Source organism: Schistocerca piceifrons, chromosome 5 (genome assembly GCF_021461385.2).
Source record: "Schistocerca piceifrons isolate TAMUIC-IGC-003096 chromosome 5, iqSchPice1.1, whole genome shotgun sequence".
Lineage (NCBI taxonomy): Eukaryota > Metazoa > Arthropoda > Insecta > Orthoptera > Acrididae > Schistocerca > Schistocerca piceifrons.
The window spans coordinates 665,469,302-665,495,070 of NC_060142.1; the positions used below are offsets into that span (position 1 = coordinate 665,469,302).

At 41.4% G+C, this 25,769-nt stretch overlaps 1 protein-coding gene across 2 annotated transcripts in view; it reads right to left on the reverse strand.

Moving 5' to 3' along the window:
- The window catches only part of LOC124798461 (BTB/POZ domain-containing protein 6-like), an 83,546-nt gene that overhangs the window by 50,617 nt on the left and 7,160 nt on the right, over positions 1–25,769 (reverse strand). For both annotated transcript variants that reach the window (XM_047261888.1, XM_047261889.1), the window contains one exon: positions 10,633–10,755. In XM_047261888.1, the coding sequence (XP_047117844.1) occupies positions 10,633–10,755 (123 nt within the window). The remainder of the gene's footprint in view (positions 1–10,632; positions 10,756–25,769) is intronic.

The window sequence follows — 25,769 nt, forward strand, 5'->3', positions numbered from 1 at the left end:
CAAGACTCCTTGGCACTTTTAACCCAACATTTTGAACCACAAACAGTCAGCCTCTTCGAACACGCACTAACAACCATGTACTTTCATTGCAACGGGGAATTCTTCGAGCAGATCGACGGTGTGGCGATGGGCTCCCCATTGGCTCCTGCGATTGCAAACCCCTATATGGAACATTTCGAGGAGGTGGCCCTTCTGACTGCCAGACAGAAACCGAAGCACTTCTTCCGCTATGTCGACGACACTTTTGTCGTGTGGGAACATGGCAAACAGGCGCTAGATGAGTTTCTTGAACACCTCAACAGCATCCATCCGAACATCAAATTTACAATGGAAATGGAGGAAAATGGATTCCTCCCCTTCCTTGATATTTTAATTAAGAGGAAGGCAGATGGATCACTAGGCCATGCAGTACATAGGAAGAAGACACACACAGATCTATACCTTCATGCAACAAGCTGCCACCATCCAGCACAAAGACAAATAGTACTGATCACCCTGGTACATAGGACGCACGCCCCGCTTTCCTTCCATACGTGGGTCTGCTCTTGGCCAAAATTGCATGACTTCTGGGAAAATACAAGATCAAAACCATTCTCCGACCACCTTCGAAGACGAGGGAGCTCCTAGGTTCTGCCAAAGACGCGCGAACCTTAACACACCAGGAGTATACAGTATACCATGCGAATGCGGAAAGCTATACATTGGGCAAACACAGTGCTGCATATCTAAACACTGCAAAGAACATATCAGATGTGTGCTACTAGGCCACACAGAAAAATCAGCCATAGCAGAACACAGCATCAATGAAGAACACACCTTCAACTTCAAAAACACGAAGGTACTGTGCTGAGCATCTGGCTTTTGGGAAAGTGTTATCAAAGAATCCATAGAAATAAGGATTCACGAGAATCTGGTCAACAGAGACGAGGGATACCAACTCAGCGCAGCATGGAATCCGGTGATAGCGGCAATACGTTGGGAGTGCGCCCGTCAATGTCCTCTGCTGCGGACGCAGACAGAATGCTTACACCGAGAACCGAACATGGCCGCCGCGGGCGCCCACCATCCCCACCACCGCGCGCACACCGCTGGTCCACCGCAGCCACCCGAGGTCTAGTGGAGGGGGGTGATCGCGCATATAAATAGCCCGCTCTCCGTGAATCTCAACACTTCGCCAGAAGATGGGTAGTATGACACCTCCCGAAACGTCACGAGATATCAACGCTACGACCCGGCTGGAGACCCGAGAAACCTTTATCAATAGTTTACGCCGGGAAAGCTTACAGTCACATATAGTCTTTCATGTTTTTCTTCATACCTTTCTATGATCTATACCTTTTAAAATGCTCATTTGTGGCTGATACCTTGGTGTCCACTAATGGGTGAATTGAGAAACAGCTTCAAAATAGTTAGTTTCTCTTCTTTACTAATCACTGATAGCTAGTCATGTCAGTCTTCTTCATCAGCCTCCTCCACACCCATAATGACTGCAGCTGGGTTTTCCGGTATGTGTGGCAGCCCATCTGCTACTGTGTTTTGTGACCCCTTTTAGTATATAATGTCAAAAATCATGTTCTGCCAGTTTATTACACATGATGATGGGTCACTGAACTGGCCATTTCTAGGGCTTGTGATCAGTACATACAATTAATTTTTTCCAAACCTGCAAGGTCGGTAGTGCTTCACTGCCCACACTGTGGCTAAGAGCTCTCACTCCATCATACTATATCTTTTCATGGTGTAACTCAATGCTCTGGATGTGTAAGCTATTAGTAAATCCTGTCCTCAGTCTTCTTAACTCAATAAGGCATTGATCAGTCACTTTACCTACATTTGCCTAACCCTGGCAACAGCAACAAGCAGCAGGAGCAAACAGGAGGGACAGAGCAGTTTATGCACGACTTGGAAAGTAATTTAGGGTGGTAGAGGTTGAGATATTAAATTGGAGAACATGTATTTCTCTCTATATGTTAGTACCCCCCCCCCCCCCCTCCAACCACAGATGTGATTCTTATATCAAATGCAGCATCCTCAGGAAGTTACAAGAATAGAAGTGTTACAATCATGTGGGCGTGGATTGTGCTCATGATAAAATCTCACAAAAAGTGTACCCCCCACATGAAATTTGCTTCATCATCCAATCCACAGAACTGCAGATGAAGGAGGGAGAAGATTTGATTATGTATCGTACATATTGTGTTTTGAGGAAGTTTTAATTGTATTAATAAAGAAAGCCTATGTACATATATTTATATGTTTAGTACACATCTAAGTTGTAAATTCTACAAGAAAGAATTGCAAATTAATTACCAAGATTTCAGGACAAGATGTAGTGACTAATTCATGATGGGTTTCCAGAAAAATAAAAAAAAAGTAATGTGTGTTTGACTGTTAGCAGAAAGCCTTGTAGCTTAAATTGAGACAGACAGTGCCAGTCACTTTGAACAGTTCAGTTTATAGCCATACTGTAGTGTAACCAAATATCAGTTTCTTCATTACTATCCTGTTAGTAAAAGGGTGAATGGTCTTTCAGACCATGATGTGCAAATTTTAACACTAAAAGGCTTTTGTAGTCAAACAAATGCCACATATAATTACAAACTATGTAGGAAAGTTAATCCAACAGCAACAGACAGTTTTTTAAACCTTGTCAAGGAACAAGAGTGGCAGGATGTTTATTGTGCCGATAACATAGATGATAAATATAATGCTTTTCTTAACACATTTCTCATGCTCTTTGAGAGCTGCTTTCCATTAGAACGTTCTAAATGGAGTACTAGCAGTAGTAGGCAGCCTGGGAGGCTGACTAGTGGTATAAGGATATCATGTAGAGCAAAGCAGGAATTATATCAAAATGTTAGAAGTAGTCACAATCAAGCTACAATAGCCCATTATAAACAATATTGTAAGGTGCTTAAAAATCTTACTAGGAAGGAAAAGAGTATGTGGTATGCAAACAGAATAGCTAATTCACATGATAAAATTAAAATCATGTGGTCAGTTCTGAAGGAAGTGTCTGGTCAGCAGCACAAGGTCGACAATATAAAGTCAGTTCTGTTACTGATAAATCAGATATATGTACAGTATTTAACAATCATTTGCTGAGCACTGCTGGTGAATTAAATAAAAATATAGTTTCTGCAGGGAATCATATAACTTTCTTGGCAAATGCCTTTCCGTGACTGGTGTCTGAAATACTCATATGTGATACAGACAAGGGGGAGATTGAGTCAATAATTAAATCACTGAAGACTACGCACTCTCATGGATATGATGGAGTGCCTAGCAGAATATTAAAGTACTGTGCTGCACATGTTACCCTGTATTTAGACATATTTGTAATTTTTCCTTTAGGAATGGTCAGTTTCCTGAATGATTAAAGTACGCAGTAGTAAAGCCGCTTTATAAAAAAGGACAAAGGGATAATGTAGGTAATTTTAGACCTACTTCTGTGCTATCAGTGATTGCTAAAGTTACTGTTCGCACATCCACAACCTTACCTCTGACTGTACCACTTCATGACAACCAAAGTGACATCCTCAAAGGCTGTGTACGTAACGATAATTGATCATTTAATATCACACGATTTGCCATCAAATGTACAGTTCGGCTATAGAAGTTGTTTAACAACTGAAAATTCTTCTCTTTGAGGTACTGGATAGGTTAAACAAAAGGTTTCAAATGACAGGCATATTTTTTGATTTAACCAATGTGTTTGATTGTGTTGATCACAAAATATTACTCCAGAAGTTGCACCATTACGGAATTCGGGAGGGGGGGGGGGGGGGGGGGTTAGCTTACAATTGATTCACTGATTCACCTCTTACTTTAGAAACAGACAGCACAATGTCGTTATTCACAATGTTGAGAATGGCTGTGATGTGGGGTCTGAGTGGGGTACAGTCAAGTGGTGGGTGCTCCAGGGATCAGTGTTGGTGCCACTCTTGTCCCTTATTTATATAAAAGATATGCCCTCTAGTATTACGAGTAACCCTAAAATATTGTTTGCTGATGACACTAACTTGGTGTTAAAGGATGTTGTGTGCAACATTGGCTCGGTTTCAAATAGTGCAGTTCATGACATAACTTCATGGCTCGTAGAAAATAAACTAATACTAAATCTCAGTAAGACTCAGTTTTTACAGTTTCTAACACATATTTCAACAAAAACTGATGTTTTAATTTCATAGAATGGGCATATGATTAGTGAAACTGAACAGTTCAAATTTCTAGGCATTCAGATAGATAGTAAACTCATTCCACAGAACAATACCATTCCTAACGCTAACACAATTCAGTCCTGGGTTCAGCAATTGGAGGAAATTTGCAGTACACTAAGAATAGATACACATGGCTGACATAGATCCATCAGAATGCCAGAAAATATGCAGCAGGTGAGAACAGCAGTTCAACAATCGCCGCAACGTTCTGATCGACAACATGCTGTTGCATTGGGGATTTGAGACTGTAGTTTGAGAAGGATTCTGCAATGGGATTTGAAGTTCCATCCTTTCAGAATAATGAATGCTCATGAATTACGCCCAGCAGACTATGCCAACCGTCAAAATCTGTGTGAGCATATACTTGCTCAGATCCCTCTGAATGCAGCTTTCTTCAGTAGTGACGAGCCACATTTTCATCTTAGTGGGCACTATTGGGCTGAAAAACAACCCCCGAATTATTCATGAAAAACTGCAACATTCTCCTAAAGTGACAGTGTGGTGTGCCATATCACAATTTAGCGTGGTAGGCCCTTACTTTTTTGAGGAAGAAGCAGTGACTGTGACACTGAATTCCACATGTTACATTTCAATGTTGCAAAATTTTCTGCAACCCAGAATGGACAAGATTGTTGAAGAACATGGACTGGGTGGGGGGGAGGGGGGGGGGAGGGGGGGGGGAGGGGGGCCTTGTGGTTCCAGCAGGAAGGAGCTACTGCTCACACAGCTCGAATTTCACTTGATGTTTTGAGACAAATGTTTCCGAGATGCCTCGTCTCTTTCAGGGGTGATGTCAGGTGGCCTGAGCATTTGTGCATTTGTGGCTGCTCTCTTTGGAAATATCTGAAGAACAAGGTTTTCAAAATCCACCCTCACACCCTACCAAAGTTAAAAGAGCAGTTTATTGACAAAGTGAATGACATACCTCGCAATATGTGTGCAAGAGCTGCTCAAAACTTCAGGGATCATCTACAACAATGTATTGATCTTACAACCGCCTTCTTGAGGACATTATTTTCAAAACTAAATGAATGTAAAACGGTATATTGTACTAATTTAGAAAATAAAAACCATTTTTTCTCTATATATTCAGTTTTACTTTTTATTGCTCCTTAAAACTGCTTAGTCAGTTCTGCTGCACCCTGTACTCAATGTGATGAGGAAAGATCAGGGAGGCCAACAACAACAACAACTGAGGACAATTTGGAAGTTGTTGAGGATATGGTGATGGAAAACAAACGGATCACTTGGGCAAAATTGCGAATATTTTACATGACCTGTCATGGTTCAGTGTATTCCATCTAACACGACAGGCTAAATTTTCGGACGTGTTTGCAATGTGGGCACCAAAAAAATTGTCAGTGCAGCATAGGGTGCAAAGGATGGACATCTCTCATACACATTTGGCCCATTATCATCACAAAGAAGATGAATTTTTACAGCAAATCATTATTGTAAACAAAACATGGGTACATCATCATCACGAACTGGCCAAGCAGACTTACTTTACGATTTATGATGATGATGATGACGACGACGACGACGACGACGACGATGATGATGATGATGATGGTTTGAAAATACTCATCATCACTGTAAATTAAGAATTTTAAACGTCAACCATCAGCTGGTAAGATCATGTTAACACTATTCTGGGACATGAAAGGTGCGGTAATCATTCATTTCACCCACAAAGCAAAATTGTGAACAGTCAGAACCACTGTGATGTGTTGCAAACTAAACTGGAACCTGCAATCAGATCCAAACATCACGGAAAACTGTGAAAAGGTGTCATCCTGCAGCAAAATAAAGCTCAGGCACATGCTACCAAATGGATAGCCGAAACAATAATTGCGTTGGGACTCAAACTGTTAGAACACCTGCTGTATAGTCCAGACATGGCTCCAAGAGATTTCCATATGTTTGGACCATTGAAGTAAGCACTCAGGGGAAGGAGATTTTCAACCGATGCTGAAGTCACTGATGCAGTGTAAAACTGGTTACAGGAGCAGCCAAAAAACTTTTTTTCTGACAAAATCAAAAAACTTGTGAAATACTAGACAGAGGGTATTGAAGTGCAGGGAGGTGATGTAGAAAAATAATGTATGTTTTAGTATGTACACTGTCTGCACAGTTGACCATATACGACACGATGCATTCCACTGACTCATCTTGCAGAAATACTAATATTTCATCTGCCATTTCTTTCTCACCGAGCGAAATTCCTTGTGTTCCTTTCTGACTAAATGTCAACTTTGGCAACTGTTGTTGTGAATATAGTCCAATGTTTTCTTTCTTTATTGTCACCACTGATCTGCTTTCTACCAACACCACTAGCACTGTACCACTGTTCTGAGTTACTCATCAACTAAGCTGTCAGACTACATTCTGTAGCCCATCCTGTGCCCACGATTGGATACCTCCAATCCTACCCATGTTTCCATTAACAGCCAATATTGTGGTTGCACGGTAAATAATATGTGGGGTGTCGAATGACGTAAACATCATTGGTGTTTTGCACACAAGAGGTTGCTTGTCAGAATGTGTCCTATCAACCAATCCCTTCTTCTGGTCAGGTTGTGCCACAAATTTCTTTTCTCTCCAATTCTGTTCAGTAGCTCCTCATTACTTTCTGATATACCCATCAAATCGTAAGTATTCTTCTGTAACACCACACTTCACAAGCTTCTGCTCTCTTCATGTCTGAACAGTGTATCATCCATGTTTCACTTTCATACATGGTTACACTCCATACAAATGCTTTCAGAAAAGACTTCTCAACACTTAGATCGATATTCAATGCTAACAAATTTCCCTTCTTCAGAAACACGTCCCTTCCCATTGCCAGTTTACATTTTATGTCCTCTCTACTTTGGCCATCATCAGTTATTTTGCTGCCCAAATAACAAAACTTTAACCAGGTAAGGTAAAATAAAATCTAAAAACATTGTATGCCTTTACTCAAATTCTTCCTGTGTCCTTAGGGTACCAATTTATGAAAAGTAATGCCTCCAAATTTTTCATGTGAAAACTCTTAAAGCTTTTTAAGCAAAACAAATGTCATTAACATTCTACATCTTTATGCTTTACATCTACATATTTGCAGCCACTAGATGGCCCCAAATTGTTGTGTTTAACATGGCTGTGTGTAATGTAACTATCGAATTCAAAGAGTTCATCCACACAGTGAGTACTTTCTCCTTCAGCATGACAATGCCAGACAACATACGAGCACAGTGACATCTGTAACAATCAAACACCTTGAGTTCACTGTCATCGGTTATCCTCCATACAGTCCCAACTTAATCCCATTCGATTTCCAAAACTTAAAGAACACCTCTGAGGATTTCACTTTGATACTAATGAAGCAGTGCAAGCAGAGTTGAGTCTGTCGCTCTGTCAACAAAGTCAAACATTCTACAGTGATGGTATCAACAAATAGGTGTCTCGTTGGGACAAATGGGTTCATGACCAGGGTGACTATGTTGAGAAATAAATAAGTATACATGGAGACTATAGATGTAGAATGTTAATAAAATTAGTTTCATTTAAAAAGTTTTAAGAGTCTTCACATAAAAAATTTGGAGTTCTTAGTTTTTGGCAATTCCTCATGTATGTATTTTACTTTTGCACTTTATATGTCTACAATTAAAGTAAATCAATATGATTACTCATCAACACAAGTACTTGTCCCGCTAGTTGAACTACTTTTCAGCTTGCACGTGTTATCCGACTGCATTGTTAAAACATGTGAAAACATAGGCAATAACCAGCACAAAACATGGATTACCACTTGACAAATATTTGACTATACACCAATTTATTCCACATAATAAGAAGGAGTATTTATGCAGAAGATTTTGGTGTCATCACTGTGACTCAAGCATTGCCCTACCACCCTGATGATTCTCTCTAGCTTGACCTTCAATAAGGTAGGTAATTCAGAATTTCCATTGACCTTTCAAACTTTGTTGTTGTTATCTTCTGTGTGTGACTGGTTTGATGCAGCTCCATCCTGGACTGGCTTCTTTTATCTCTGCATAACTATTCTAACCTACATCTACTGAACATGCTTACTGTATTAAAGCCTTTGTCGCTACACAATTTGTACATCTACCCACCCTCCTCTCCTCTTTCCCTGTACTGCCAAACTGGCTACTTGTTAATGCCTCGGTATATGTCCTATTGACCAATCCCCTTTCGGTCAAACTTCTTTTCACCCCAGATCATTAAGTACCTCTTCATTAGTTATTTGATCTACTCGTCAAACTTTTGAAAGCTTCTACTCTCTGGGCATCTGAGCTGTTTATCACCCATGTGTCACTTCCTTACAAGGCTACACTTCAGACAAAACTCTCAGAAAGGATTTCTTAAAACTTTCATTTGTATTAATTACACATTTAAATATTTAACTTTTTCAGACATACACTATCATTGGTTTTTGTCAGTCTGTATTTTATATTGTCTCTACCTTCGCCAACGTGATTTAGTTTGCTGTCCAAATGACAAAACTCACTACTACTGGCGTCTTCATTTCCTAATTCACTTCTCTCACAGCATCACCTGATTCAAACTCACCACATTCCACAACCTTCGTTTTAATTGTGCCCTTGTTCATCTTATAACCTATTTTCAAGACACTATCTACTCTGTTCAACCACTCTTCTATAACAAGCAAATCTTTTAAGTTTTTATATCTTATCTCTGAACTTCAATAACTCCCTTTTCAAAGTTCTGTTTGGTAGCTCAAAATGAACATGAAATAAAATGGGGGGACAGGCAACAACCCATCTCAATCCCTTCTTAAACACATTCTCCTTTTCATATCCTTCAAACTCATATAAGAGCAGTACGGTTTCTGTAAATGTTTTAGATAACCTTTTGCTCCCTGTATTTAACACTGCTATCTTTCAAACTTCGAAGAGTGATTCCAGTCAACACTTTCAAAAGCTTCCTCTATATCATAAATGCTATGAGGTTCATTCAAATGAAACCTGGCCAGTGCGTCTACCTTTGCCTTACACTTAAGGTGGCACCACATAACTGCAGGCATGGTGGTGCCATCTATAGGAAAAGTGACTGACGCATGAGCACCATTTGATGTTGCATAGCACCAGAGTCGTTTCACGCCAAAGAGAAGGTGGTCACACAAGTCATCGTCCACTATCGAATATGCAGGCAAGTGAGCAGGAACAATGAGGAGTGATTCAATTTTTTGCGGTGGAGGGAGTTTGAGGCCGTGAAATGTATCAACGGATGAAGGCTGTGTACGGTGAGTATAGTCCGAGTCGTTCAAGTGCTGTGGAATGGTGCAAACGATTCCTTGAGGGGCAGGAATCACTGGAAGACGATGCTCGTCCTGGACAGGCTCATCGTGTCATCACAACAGAAATTATTGTGGAATACTATAGTCTTGGACAACCACAGAATCACCATGGATGAGATCCGTCGGTTACTGGGCATTAGCAAGGGCACTGCCCACATCATAATGCTTCAACACTTGACCCTTCGATAAATCTGTGTACAGTGGGTTCCTCACCAACTGACCGCTGAACAGCGCAATACTCGAATGGTGCTATCTTTGGGTCGTCTGCAACATTGTCATGAGCAGGAATACGGCTTTCTGTCGCATATGGTCACAGGTGACGAAACATAGTGTCACCATTTTGGACCAGAAAGCAAGCAGTGGAAACATGCGACTTCACCACCTGCAAGGAAATAAAAAACCGTGCACACAATTCTGGAATGGGGAACCATTATCAATGCCTGGTGCTATCAAGCCACTTTACAGAACATCAGGCGAGCCACCAAGTCGAATTGTCGAAGCATGCTGTCCAATGGCATCATCCCCCTGCATGATAATGCCCGCCCACAGACGACCAATGTGGTGAAGACAACACTGCAGCAGTTTCGGTGGGAAACACTGGAACATCCACCGTACAGACCTGACATTTCACTGTGTGACTTTCATGTGTTTGGACCTCTAAAACAAGCTATTCGCGGACATCGATTTGCAATAAATGACAAAGTGTGTGACTGAGTCCAGGCCAGGATCCAACAGCAGCCTACTAGCTTCTTCAAGGATGGACTCAACCGGCTAGTGTCGCAATGGGATAAATGTGCCAAAACTTTTGGCGACTATTCTTCAGTATGTGTATTGTGTATAACTACATTTTTGAGTTAATAAAATCATTACCCTTACTTTACACTAGTGACTGGGTTTCATTTGAATACCCCTTACATAAATGTATGTTTGCCTTTTCTAATAAACATACAAATAACCATTAGAATGCGGGGGTTCATGACATTAATGAATAACTAAAAAAAAACTAAATAAATGGTAAGGACACAAGTACAACTGAATACTTACACACAATACAGTTTATGAATGGGGTAGTACTGCCTGTCTTACCTGCTGATGAGGCTCAGTCCCCACAACAAACTGACAATCGCTCCATTGTGCGGTTTCCAGCAAGAACTTGCCCCTCTCACTGACCTTCTGTCGTCTTATCTGCCAGTCACATGTGTTACCAACCTGAAAATATTATTTTTTCTTACTGATAAATAACTGATAATCAAACTGCTATTTGAAAACAAATACTCTCAGAAATTAAATTGTAAGTTTCTGCCTTGAACTGGTTATACAAGGTTTCTAGCAAGTAGCTATTGGTAAAAAACACAAAAATATTGACAACAATTGAATGACTGTAAATACATGTTGGTATTTTTAGACTTAAGGGAAACTGAATGCATGCAAAATACAATTTATGAACTTTTCTCTTATACTTCCTCACACATGCCTTACCTGAAATGCAGAAAATGAGCAAACCAACTACCTGTCATATGGGAATTATTACTGTAGTGTACCTTTCATCCACACAGTCTAAACTTACAGTGGCTTTCTGGAACTACTACATTCAGTTTTGTATGTCAGAGGATATATAGTATATACTGCAGAAGATCTCATTCCCCATCTCCAAATCAACAGTGCACTTTGCCACTGGAGTAGTGCCTGCGTGCCTCAGCGATACAGCCAGATGTAATTTAGGTGCAAAAGACATTGACAAGATATCTACTGAGACGCTAGAAAAACGTCTGGTTCCTGAAGAGGGGCAGCAGCCTTTTCAGTAGTTGCAGGGGCAACAGTCTGCATGATTGACTGACCTGGCCTTGAAACATTAACCAAAATGGCCTTGCTGTGCTGCTACTGTGAATGGCTGAAAGCAAGAGGAAACTACAGCTGTAATTTTTCCCCAAGTCACACCAGCTCTACTGTATGGTTAAATGATGAGGGCATCTTCTAGGGTAAAATATTCTGGAGATAGAAATAATCCCCCATTCGGAACTCCAGGCAGGGACTACTCAGGAGGATGTTGTCATCAGGAGAAACAAAACTACAAAACTGGCATTGTACAGTTCGGAGCATGGAATGTTACATCCCATAATCATGTAGGTAGGTTACCAAATTTTAAAAGGGAAATAGATAGGCTGAGGTTAGATATAGCGGGAATTAGTGAAGTATGATGGTAGCAGGAACAGGACTTCTGGGCAGGTGAATACAGGGTTACAAATACAAGATCACATACGAGTAATGCAGTAGTAGTAGTAGTGGTAAGTTTAATAATGAATAAAAAAGAATAATGCTGGTAAGCTACTATAGACAGCATAGTGAACGCATTATCGTAGCCAAGAATGACACAAAGCCCACTCCCACCACAGTTGTCCAAGTTTATATGACAACTACACTCCTGGAAATGGAAAAAAGAACACATTGACACCGGTGTGTCAGACCCACCATACTTGCTCCGGACACTGCGAGAGGGCTGTACAAGCAATGATCACACGCACGGCACAGCGGACACACCAGGAACCGCGGTGTTGGCCGTCGAATGGCGCTAGCTGCGCAGCATTTGTGCACCGCCGCCGTCAGTGGCAGCCAGTTTGCCGTGGCATACGGAGCTCCATCGCAGTCTTTAACACTGGTAGCATGCCGCGACAGCGTGGACGTGAACCGTATGTGCAGTTGACGGACTTTGAGCGAGGGCGTATAGTGGGCATGCGGGAGGCCGGGTGGACGTACCGCCGAATTGCTCAACACGTGGGGCGTGAGGTCTCCACAGTACATCGATGTTGTCGCCAGTGGTCGGCGGAAGGTGCACGTGCCCGTCGACCTGGGACCGGACCGCAGCGACGCACGGATGCACGCCAAGACCGTAGGATCCTACGCAGTGCCGTAGGGGACCGCACCGCCACTTCCCAGCATATTAGGGACACTGTTGCTCCTGGGGTATCGGCGAGGACCATTCGCAACCGTCTCCATGAAGCTGGGCTACGGTCCCGCACACCGTTAGGCCGTCTTCCGCTCACGCCCCAACATCGTGCAGCCCGCCTCCAGTGGTGTCGCGACAGGCGTGAATGGAGGGACGAATGGAGACGTGTCGTCTTCAGCGATGAGAGTCGCTTCTGCCTTGGTGCCAATGATGGTCGTATGCGTGTTTGGCGCCGTGCAGGTGAGCGCCACAATCAGGACTGCATACGACCGAGGCACACAGGGCCAACACCCGGCATCATGGTGTGGGGAGCGATCTCCTACACTGGCCGTGCACCACTGGTGATCGTCGAGGGGACACTGAATAGTGCACGGTACATCCAAACCGTCATCGAACCCACCGTTCTACCATTCCTAGACCGGCAAGGGAACTTGCTGTTCCAACAGGACAATGCACGTCCGCATGTATCCCGTGCCACCCAACGTGCTCTAGAAGGTGTAAGTCAACTACCCTGGCCAGCAAGATCTCCGGATCTGTCCCCCATTGAGCATGTTTGGGACCGGATGAAGCGTCGTCTCATGCGGTCTGCACGTCCAGCACGAACGCTGGTCCAACTGAGGCACCAGGTGGAAATGGCATGGCAAGCCGTTCCACAGGACTACGTCCAGCATCTCTACGATCGTCTCCATGGGAGAGGTGGATATACACTGTACTAGTGCCGACATTGTGCATGCTCTGTTGCCTGTGTCTATGTGCCTGTGGTTTTGTCAGTGTGATCATGTGATGTATCTGACCCCAGGAATGTGTCAATAAAGTTTCCCCTTCCTGGGACAATGAATTCACGGTGTTCTTATTTCAATTTCCAGGAGTGTAGTTCTGCAGATGAATAAGATACTGTAGAAATGTATGATCAAATAAAAGAAATTATTCATACAGCCAAAGGAGACGAAAATTTCATTGTGGTGGGCAACTAGAATTTGATAGTAGGAAAAGGGAAAGAAGGAAAAATATAGGTGAATATGGACTAGGGTAAACGAATGAAAGAGGAAGTCACCTGATAGTATTTTGAGCAGAGCATAATTTAATCATTGCTAACACTTGTTACAGAATCATGAAAGAAGGCAATAAATGTGGAAGAGACCAGATTTTAAATTTAAGATATTTCCAGGGGCAGATGTGGACTCTGACCACAATTTATTGGTTATGAAGAGTAAATTAAAACTACAGAAATTGCAAAAAGGTAGGAAATTAAAGAGATTGGATCCAGATAAGTTGAAAGAACCAGAGGTTGTTGAGAGTTTCAGAGGGAGCATTAGGCATTGATTGATTAGAACAGGGGAATACAGTGGAAGGCGAATGGGTAGCTTTAAGAGATGAAATAGTGAAGGCAGCTGAGAATCAAATACATAAAAACAACATGGCCTTGTGGAAACCCTTGGGTGACCAAAAGGACAAAATATAAAAATGCAGCAAATGAACCAGACAAAAGGGAATGCAAATGTCTAAAAATGAGGCTGACAGGAAGTGTGATGGAAAACCAGTCCTAATCAAAGAGGGGAAAGTTGAAAGGTGGAAGGAGTATACAGAGGATCTATATACAAGGAAGATGAACTTGCAAGCAATATTATAGGAACAGAAGAGGTCATGGGTGAAGATGAGATACAATACTGCGAGAAGAATTTGACAGAGCACTGAAAGACGTAACTCAAAACAAGGCCCCAGGAATAGACGACATTCTGTCAGACCTATTAATAGCTTTGGAGAGCCAGCCATGTCAAAACTCTTCCATCTGGTGTGCAAGACATATGAGACAAGCAAAAAACGCCCAGACTCCAAGAAGAATATAATCACTTCAATTCCAAAGAAAGCTGGTGCTGACAGATGTCAGTATTACTGAACTACCAGTTTAATAAGTCATGGCTGCAAAATACTTGCAAGAATTCTTTACAGCAAAATGGAAAAACTGGTGGAAGCAGACTGCACGGAATTGGATCCTGGAGAAATGTAGGAACACACAAGGCAATACTGACCCTATAACTTATCTAGAAAATAGGTTACAAAAAGGCAAACCTATGTTTAGATGCGGGTACACATGTAGTTTTCCAACTTTTGTTAACCTGTGTTTATGTGCTATTTTATCTTTCTGTTTTGTGTATTTTACAGACACTCATTTCAATCTGTTTTCGCGCAGGTGCTGAAGACCTTTCTGTTGTGCATCCGTATAATTATCTCCATCCATCCATCATCCATCTATGTTTATAGCATTTGCAGACTTACAGAAAGCTTTTGACAGTACTCTCTTTGCAGTTCTAAAGGTTGCAGGGGTAAAACACAGGGAGCAAAAGGCTGTTTACAACTTATACAGAAACCAGACAGCAGTTATAAGAGTCAAGAAGAATGAAAAGCAAGTAATGATTGAGAAGGGAGTCAGATCGGGTTGTAGTCTACCCCCAATGTTATCCGATCTGTACATTAAGCAAGTAGTAAAGGAAAACAAAGATAAATTTTGAAAAGGAATTAAAGTTCAGGGAGAAGAAATAAAAATGTTTGAGGTTTGCTGATGACATAATAATTCTACTACATACAGCAAACTATTTGCAAGAGCAGTTGAATGGAATGAACCATGTCTTGATATAATTTGAACATCAACAAAAGCAAAACAAGGATAATGGAATGTCATCGGATTAAATCACTTGAAGCTGAGGTAATTAGATATGAAAATGACACACTTAAAGCAGTAAATGAGTTTTGCTATTTGGGCAGTAAAATAACAAATGATGGCCAATACAGAGAGGATATAAAATGTAGACTGGAATAGAAAAGAAGTGTTTCTGAACAAGAGAAAATTTTTAGCACCAAATAAAGATTTAAGTGTTAGTTAGTAAGTCTTTTCTGAAAATATTTGTGTGGAGTGTAGCCATGTATGAAAGTGAAACCTGGATGACACACTGTTTAGATAAGAAGAGAGTAGGAGCTTTTGAAACATGCTACAATAGATTGCTTAAGATTAGATGCATAGATCACGTAACTAATGAAGAGGTACCGAATAGAATTGGGGAGAAAAGAAATTTGTGGCACAACCTGACTAGAACGAGGGATCAATTGGCAGAACACATTCTGAGACATCAAGGGATCACCAACTTAGTGTTGGAGGGAAGTGTGGAGGGAAAAGTCTTAAGAGGGAGACAGTAAAGCACATTCAAAGGATGTAAGTTGCGGTAGTTATTCGAAGATGAAGAGGCTTGCACAGTATAAAGTAGCATGGAGAGCTGCATCAAACCAGTCTTCAGACTGAAGACCACCACAACCACAACTGCAGAAGATTGTCCTGTTATACAATACTGTTCTCTTCATAGTTTACCTACAGGCATCGTTGTGCCCAGTTTACTTCTATGTCTGCCTGAGACTCATCTGTTTTTAACTGAAGCAACAGGTTAATATTATTTTTCATATTCACCACATAACTGTCAACACAGTTCTGTTCATGCTCCTCCTATTGTTGTTGTTGTTGTGGTCTTCAGTCCTGAGACTGGTTTGATGCAGCTCTCCATGCTACTCTATCCTGTGCAAGCTTCTTCATCTCCCAGTACCTACTGCAACCTACATCCTTCCGAATCTGCTTAGTGTATTCATCTCTTGGTCTCCCTCTGCGATTTTTACCCTCCACGCTGCCCTCCAATGCTAAATTTGTGATCCCTTGATGCCTCAAAACATGTCCTACCAACCGATCCCTTCTTCTAGTCAAGTTGTGGCACAAACTTCTCTTCTCCCCAATCCTATTCAATACCTCCTCATTAGTTACGTGATCTACCCACCTTATCTTCAGCATTCTTCTGTAGCACCACATTTCGAAAGCTTCTATTCTCTTCTTGTCAAAACTGGTTATCATCCATGTTTCACTACACTCCATACGAATACTTTCAGAAAGACTTCCTGACACTTAAATCTATACTCGATGTTAACAATTTTCTCTTTGTCAGAAACGCTTTCCTTGCCATTGCCAGTCTACATTTTATATCCTCTCTACTTCGACCATCATCAGTTATTGTGCTCCCCAAATAGCAACACTCCTTTACTACTTTAAGTGCCTCATTTCCTAATCTAATCCCCTCAGCATCACCCGATTTAATTTGACTACATTCCATTATCCTCGTTTTGCTTTTGTTGATGTTCATCTTATATCCTCCTTTCAAGACACTGTCCATTCCGTTCAACTGCTCTTCCAAGTCCTTTGCTGTCTCTGACAGAATTACGTCATCGGCGAACCTCAAAGTTTTTACTTCCTCTCCATGAATTTTAATACCTACTTCGAATTTTTCTTTTGTTTCCTTTACTATTTGCTCAATATACAGATTGAATAACATCGAGGAGAGGCTACAACCCTGTCTCACTCCTTTCCCAACCACTGCTTCCCTTTCATGCCTCTCGACTCTTATAACTGCCATCTGGTTTCTGTACAAATTGTAAATAGCCTTTCGCTCCTTGTATTTTACCCCTGCCACCTTCAGAATTTGAAAGAGAGTATTCCAGTTAACGTTGTCAAAAGCTTGCTCTAAGTCTACAAATGCTAGAAACGTAGGTTTGCCTTTTCTTAATCTTTCTTCTAAGATAAGTCGTAAGGTTAGTATTGCCTCACGTGTTACAACATTTCTACGGAATCCAAACTGAACTTCCCCGAGGTCCGCTTCTACCAGTTTTTCCATTCGTCTGTAAAGAATTCGCGTTAGTATTTTGCAGCTGTGACTTATTAAACTGATAGTTCGGTAATTTTCACATCTGTCAACACCTGCTTTCTTTGGGATTGGAATTATTATATTCTTCTTGAAGTCTGTGGGTATTTCGCCTGTCTCATACATCTTGCTCACCAGATGGTAGAGTTTTGTCTTGACTGGCTCTCCCAAGGCCATCAGTAGTTCTAATGGAATGTTGTCTACCTTCCACTATCTGCCTATCTCTTCTGCATATCCCACAAAACCACTGATGAGCCTCATGCACTTATCCTTCCTACGCCATTACAGCATGCAAAAAACTACTGCATGGGAACCCTTCCACAGATCAATTTATGGGAGGTGTCCCAGCATCTTGCAGCTCCAAGTATGCACATTTGTTTTCTCAATTTAATAAGAAAATTAATCAAATTCCCTTAATGCTGAGGTCTGTGGTTTATAAAGAATGGAATACTTTATTGTGAACCCACTCTTTAAGCAATTAAGGTTCAGCCAGCCCATGCCAAGTGGTCTTATTAAAAAAAAAATCCCACATGATCATCACAGATTTTGCTGAAATTTTGTGTTAACTTTTAAACATGTTCCCAAAGACATTAGTAAAGTTTTACTTTTGCCGACATAATACTTAGACAGATGCAGTCATTTGTTTGACATATCTCCTGCAGCATTTTCTTGAAAGATTCAAAACTAGGTCATCTTGTACAACTTTTTAACTCACTTAAGTGAAATAATAAAATAGGATTTCTTGAACAATTTTCATATAGATAATTTGAAGCAAAGATGGCCAAAAAAAGACACTTGAAAAAATTTGAAGTTTCACTTTTTATATTTCCAGAAGTAACTGCAGAATAAACCTGGAACTCTGCATGCAATGCGTTACCAATATATGGTTTTTAAATATAAAATTTCAATCTCCTACTGGTTTCCAACAGTTTACAAATTGAGGGCAAAGTTGACATTTTTGTAAAAAATGCCAAAAAATGGCTACTTTAAGCCACTTTTACCAAAAAGTCTTTTGAAAACTCTTTTAAATATTTTCATTGTAGAGACCATATTCTAACCCACCTAAAAACTAGATTTAGTTTTGCAACACAGGCATATAAGGCCCTAAAAGAAAAAAGACAAAGTGGAGGTGCATTTCAAATACGCCCATATGCTACTGGTCCTTAAATTAAATCTGCCATTTTTATTCTGTTCTAATATTGTTTAGTACTTTCTGGGGAAGGTTATATCAAAACTACTGTGACTAGCTAGTTAGATAGTCACAACAACTCAAAAAACTTCAAAAATAGGGTGTCCTTTGTCGTGTCTCATCATGACATATTTCAGTGTATTTTTCTGCTATGATAACTACATGATCTAGCTTGTTATAAATTTGAAAATCCAGGATGGAATAAGGACAATATTATGGAAAGGATTGATTGTCACTCACCATATAGTGGAGATGTTGTAGATAGGCACAACAAAAAAGACTATTAAACAGTAAGCTTTCAGGCAAAAGGCCTTCTCCAGAAATGGACAACACACACATAATCATGCAAGCACAACTCTCTCTCTCTCTCTCTCTCTCTCTCTCTCTCTCTCTCTCTCTCACACACACACACACACACACACACACACACACACACACACACAAGACCAATGTCTTGGCCAGAGACAAAGGTCGTGTGTGTGTGTGTGTGTGTGTGTGTGTGTGTGTGTGTGTGGTGCTTGCCTGAACGTCTACTTCAGAAAAAAGACCTTTTGGCCGAAAGCTTACTTGTTTAGCAGTCTTTTTGTTTAGCCTGTATGCGACTCAAAATTAGGTTGGATTAGATTCAGTTTTCGTTCCATAGACCCAAAAAATGAGATGATTCTCGTGGGTGTACTATATGGTGCGCAGCAAGCTATACTTTTCATAATAATTTGATTATAAACATCAAAATTTAACCATGAATTATCAAGACACTGTACATCAAGCAAGTAAAATTGTTTCATAATGGCCGAAATACACATTGTACGAACTCCTTCAAGATAAACACCACTGTGACAGTGGGTAAGTTTCGGGGAAGTTCATAAAAGTCTGCCCGACTTTTTTTGCAAAGATTTCATGTTACAGAGGATTTTGAGTATGTCTTTTTATTGCGAAATACTACTGACACGATAGCTAATTTCACTTCATAGTACAGTATATTTTGAGTAGATGTACCCTGCGCTTTATGTGAACTGATGAAAAATTGTTTAAGTGGTCCTTGGTGGCTTAATCACTGCTTGATTCTTTTAAAGTGAGGAAAATAGGGCCATGCCTAACAGCTGTACGACAGCAGTCATTGGTGGGTTTCTTTACCGCATGTTCATAAGCCTGATGAGGCAATTCTTTAACCTTTTAACTGCTCTGGATTTGTTCAGAGTACCAGGTAGAAGGACTGGTGGCGCATGTAAACACGTTCAGAGCACACAGGGACAGGTACAAAGGCACCCATCCAGAGCAGTTAAAGGGTTAAGTGTCAGAGGCCAAAGTTAGAAGAAATCTTTTTTAGGATCCTAAACTTACGTTTACTTCAAGCAACTGGAATTGTTTACATGTTGCACTAACTTACTGTATAATATCATGAGGAAAACTATACTGCCAGCCAGACAATGTCACTGAGGGTGCTGGAATAACTACAGTAAAGAGCTGTTATGGAATCCAGGCCTTATCACCCCTTGAAGGGCAATAAAATGAATTTTCTGGGCCATATGAGTGTATAAAGCTTATAACAGCATCCTTCTCCTCAGCCGATGTCTGACAGACATTTCGAATCCCCCGCTGTTGAAAAACAGTCCTTTGAAATATGTGTGAGACATCCGCTGAGCAGAAGGATACAATTATAAGTAAACAGCATACTGTCCTGGCTGAAGATCTGAAGTTGATATATCTCCTTCATTACTGTCTCTAATTTTGACCAATAAAGTTGATGCAGCTTTTGAAAATCTGCTGACCTAAATTTTTGTTTCATCAATTGGGGAGGGGAAAAAATAATTTCCTTAGTTCGTGCGAAAGTATCACCATGTTAAACCCACTCATCTTGTAATGTTTTATTTCATTCAATTTCTTCTTTGCTGATGGAAGCAAATTTAATGGCATTAATACTCTCAGTACTAGTACTGTTGATAAAATATTGATATATAGATACATTGATATTTTTTCCAAAAATATCGATATACAGGGTGTCCCAAAACAATATATACACTCTTTGAAATGAATCCCTCTTTAATTAAAGGAGGCAGAAATACAATTTTTATGGGTAATAATTTAGAAGGCGGAGGAAAACATAACAATGCTTTCTTTTGTTTCAGGATTGTCAGCAAACATGTTGTTATTGTTTGAACAGCAGAAATGGGTGCTAAAGTGTTACTGGAAAACAGAGAATGTGAGTGCGGTACACCGACATTGGGGAGCTGAATTTGGAACACCACCTCCGACAAGAGTAACAATTACAAGAATCAGAGATAAGTTTGACGTCGAAGGACGGTGCACGATATGAAGAAGGGATATAGCGGATGAAAGAGAAGTTCAACAGACAATGAGAGTGTTGATGCAGTAATCCAGGCATATACGCGATCCCCGAAGAAATCTGTTAGGCAATGCTCTCATGAGGCTGGGATCTGCAGAAGCAATGTTCATAGAATTTTGCGGTCTCAGAACTTAAAGCCTTACATTCCAAGACTTCTCCATGCTCTTAACAAGGATGATCCTGATAGGCAAAGCGAATTTTGTAAGTGGTTCATTAACAGATGTGAAGAAGAGCAATGTTTCCAATATTGAATTTTTTGGTGAGATGAAGCGATGTTTGAACTTGATGGAACAATTAAACACCATACTCACGTGTACTGGGGCAGGAAGAATCCATACATAACAGAGCAAAGGCATTTACTCTATCAGGAACAGTCTGGTGTGGTCTGTCTTCTAGAGGGTTAATCAGGCTGTACTTCTTTGACAACACTGTCATGGGCGACTCGTACTTGGAAACGTTGGAAATGATAACTCATGGTCTTAGTGTTGTGTTTGGAAATGGAGATTATTACTTTCAACAGGATAGAGTGCCACCTCACTTTCACCTGGATGTGAGGGCATTTCTCAATTGTACATTCCCTGCCAGATGGATATGACGAAGAGGGAGTGTGGAGTATCGCGCTCGATCTCCAGATTTAACTCCTCTAGACTTCTTTCTGTAGGGTACTCTCAGGAACACAGTTTCGCTGCGAGACCACACACAAGGTATGATCTTATAGAGAAAATTGAGCATGCATGAGATGCTATTCCGTTAGAAACCCCTCAACATAGAAGCTAACCTTACATAAGCAGAAAGAACTATAATCCACCATCTAATAACTGATACCGACCTCATAATACTACTTGCGGACAAAGGCTCCACCACTGTTGTCTTGAACCACAAAGTATTACCTGGTGGAAGGACTCCACCAGCTGTCAGATACCTACTAACCTTGCCACAGTGACCCCAGTCCAGTAATCCAGCACGATCTCCAGTCACTACACAAATCATCAGGCCTATCCCAGAACCTGTCCCCTGAGTCCATCTCTCTACTCCCCCTACCACTTCCTGCACTCCTACCTTCTACATGCTTTCTAAAGTCAATAAACCTAACCACCTAGGACTCCTCATTGTGGCCTATTACTGTGCCCCCACTGAGAGAATCTCTGCTCTCGTAGACCAACCCCTTCAACCTATTGCCCGGAAACTACCCTCCTATATAAAAGATACCAACCATTTCCTCCACTGACTCTCCACAGTTCCTGTCCCTTTACCACACAGTGCCTTGCTCGTCACTATTGATGTCACCTCACTGTACACTAACATTCCTAATGCCCGTGGCCTTATTGCTATTGAACATTACCTTTCCCAACGACCAACAGATTCCAAACCAACAACTTCCTTCCTAGTCACCATGACCAACTATCTCCTCATCCACAATCACTTCTCCTTTGAAGAAAATACCTACAACAAATCCGAGGTATGGCTATGGGCACATGCATGCCACCATCCTATGTCAACCCATTCATGTGCCATCTAGAAGAATCATTCCTAAAAACCCAGAATCCTAAACCCCTCACCTCGTTCAGAATCACTGATGACATCTTTGCTATCTGGGTTGTAGGTGAGGACACCCTATCCACATTCCTCCACAACCTCAACAAGTGCTCCCCCATTTGCTTCACCTGGTCCTACTCAACACAACAAGCCACTTTCCTAAATGTTGAGCTCCACTTCATAGATGGCTAAATCAGTACCTCCATCCATATCAAACCAACTAACCACCAGCAATACCTCCACTTCAACAGCTGCCACCACCTCCACTCAACAGCAGCCACCCATTCCATAGCAAGAAGTCCCTTCCGTACAACCTAGCCACCCACTGTCACCACATCTGCATGACGGCAAGTCCCTCTCGAAATATACCGAGGGCCTCCCCCATGCTTTATCTTTCCCGTCTCCCAACACCTCCCAAAGTCCCACTATCCGGCCCTAAAGGAACATTCCCCTTTAACTTAGTATCACCCAGGACTGGAGCAACTGAATTAATTTCTCTGCCAGGGATTCAGTCACCTCTCGTCATGCCCTGAAATGAGAAATGTCCTGCCCACTATCGTTTCCACTGCTCCCACAGTGGTATTCTGCCGTACACAACATACTCGTCCATCCTTACACAACCCCTGCTCCCATTCCCTTACCTCATGGTTCATATCCCTGTAACAGACCTAGATGCAAGACCTGTCCCATACATCCTCCCACCACCACCTGCTCCAGTCCAGTCACTAACATCACCTATCCTATCAAAGGCATGGCTACCTGTGAAACCAATCATGTGATTTACAGGCTAAGTTGCAACCGCTGTGCTGCATTCTATGTAGGCATGACAACCAACAAGCTGTCTGTCTGCATGAATGGCTACCGAAGAAATGTAGCCCAGAAGAAAGTGGACCAGCCTGTTGCTGAACACGCTGCCAAACACAATATCCTTCATTTCAATAACTACTTCACAGCCTGTGCATTATGGATCCATCCCATCAACACCAGCTTTTCTTAATTGCACAGGTGTAAACTCTCCCTTCAATACATCCTACGTTCCCCTAACCTTCCTGGCCTCAACCATCATTAGTCATTGTCCTCACCCGTCCAGCCCCTTCAGTATTCCCATTGCAGCACTACACAGCCGTCATTCCACCACCACACCCAGTCTTTTTATTTCTCTCCTTTTCCGCTACTCCCCCACCCCCCTCCTCCCCTGCTCTCCATCTAACCTGCCGCACTTCACTGTCCGCCCCAACCTCCTCCTTACCCCCACCCAGTCGGCACTCCCATCATGCAATGGGGCTGCTGCTCACAGTGTGGTTTCAGTTGCCCGAGACTGCATTTTGTGTGTGTGTATGTGGGGGGGGGGGGGGGGGGGGGGGGGGGGGAGGGGGGGGGCGCGCGGCATGTGAGCATATTGTGGATGAAGGCCTTAATGGCCGAAAGCTTTAATTGTGAGAGTCTTTTTGTTGTGCCTATCTGCAACTCAGCATCTCTGCTATATGGTGAGTAGCAACTTTCCTTCTCACAATGCTGTTAATGAAATTTATGTTTTTCTTTTATTATCTTACGGTGATCATAAAGTACACCACCTCTCGGTATACAAATAAAGGAAAATGAGTTGATATGAGTATTTTCAGGTTCCAGACCCTTCTTACACAACAGCATCTACTTAAAAACTTTTGTGAGCAAAGTTTAACAACAATTAACAAAATAAGTTTTTTAATTTTTTCTGGTGGACGCAAATCCCCTCCTCCCTTCCTTGGTAGTACTCATTATGAAAAATAGGTTAGTGTTGCTAGGTTTAACAGAATGTCCATGAATGGGAAATAGCAAATTATTCCAAAGCTACAGTGCCAATTGCAAAAGCAGGGAGTAGGTTGTAAACAATCAGGGATAGTAGAATGCACATCCAGCAGGATTACATAAGAAGTGTTGTGAGTTTCAAAGACAATCCTGTCATTTTCATGGACTTCTAAAGGCTTATTTAAATGAAAATAAACAAGAGTGCTTCCATAGAAATTGAAGGGTTTGACTTTGCTGTAGCTATCTGACCAAGTTTTTGAACTGTTATCCTGATACTTCTTTTCTGAGATCGCCGAATGACGCTGCAAGAACGCTGATGCCAATTCAACAAGTACTGTTAGCACTATGTGTTTCCAGTGCACAAGTCAGGTATCAAAAATTCGCAAAGGGCAACATCATGCTGCAGGACAGCAATAAGCAGTGATGGAGTTGTTATTTTTTAACCTTGTTTCACAGGAAGTTACACATCAGAATCATTAATGTCACAATGGCTGGGAAATTGTGATCACAGAACAGACGTGTTTGCAAACTAGTGCAGCTAAAAAGAGGAAAGCTAATTTTTGGAACACGAAAGTATCTCCTCTGTATTAGGACCTTTACTTCTTACACAAAGATCCTGAAATTACCAAAGTCTGTTTGCAAAACTGAAGATATATGAACAATGAAGTACACACTGCCTATTTCTTTTTCTATCAAATGGGATGAAGAGCCTGTAATTGTACAATGAATCAACATCACAGACCTGTTTTATTTCAAAATGAGTGAACAGAAAGCACTGAAATTGATCTATAAGTTATGGTTTTCAATAACACAGTTTTCACAAGGTTTGTGTATCAGGACCTACTGTTAACAATGTTACTATGAAGAAGAAACATGAGGGAACCACTAAATCTGATCACTTGTTGGAATATCGCGATAGGCAACGTCTTTAATGCATTTCCAAAGAAAAAAGTCCAGAGGATTTACATCAGGAGACCTAGCACGCCAAGTAACTGTTCCTCCTCGACCAATCCATCTGGCAGGATACCTTCAGTTCAGAACACGGCGTGCATGCAAGGCGTTATGTGCTGGACATCCATTGTGTTGATACCAAATAAGCACTCTGGTTCTCAGCGGCACTTCATCCAGAAGAGGAGGAAGAATTCGTCTGAGGAAGTTGGCATATGCTGTGCCATTCAGACTACCATTGATGTAATAAGGGCCAATAATCCCACACCAGATGTTAACTCTCCATTGATGCTGATGTTCCACCTGCCTAAGCCATTGTAGGTTGTCACTGGACCAATAATGCATTTTCCTTGTTTTTACCTATCCTTTGTTTGAGAAGGAACATTTATTGGTAAAAAAACATTGGAGAAGTAGTTCAGGTTGGCGAGAATTTGCTGCTCTGTCCACTGACAGAACTGTACACGATTCTGGAAATCATTCCCATGCAATTCTTGATGCTGGTTCACATGGTAAGGATGGAACTGATAACATGTAAGAATATGATGTACACTGGTTTTAGGAATGCTATAATCATGTTCAAGCTGTCATGTGCTCACATGTGGATTCACAGCAACGGAAGCGAGAACAGTAACTTCGGCACCTTCACCTTCATCTGTGCGAGTGTTACGACGATTGCATAGTCGTGGGTTGAAACTTCCCGTTTCCTGAAATGTCACAACAAGACGCAAAAACATCAGTCGGGAA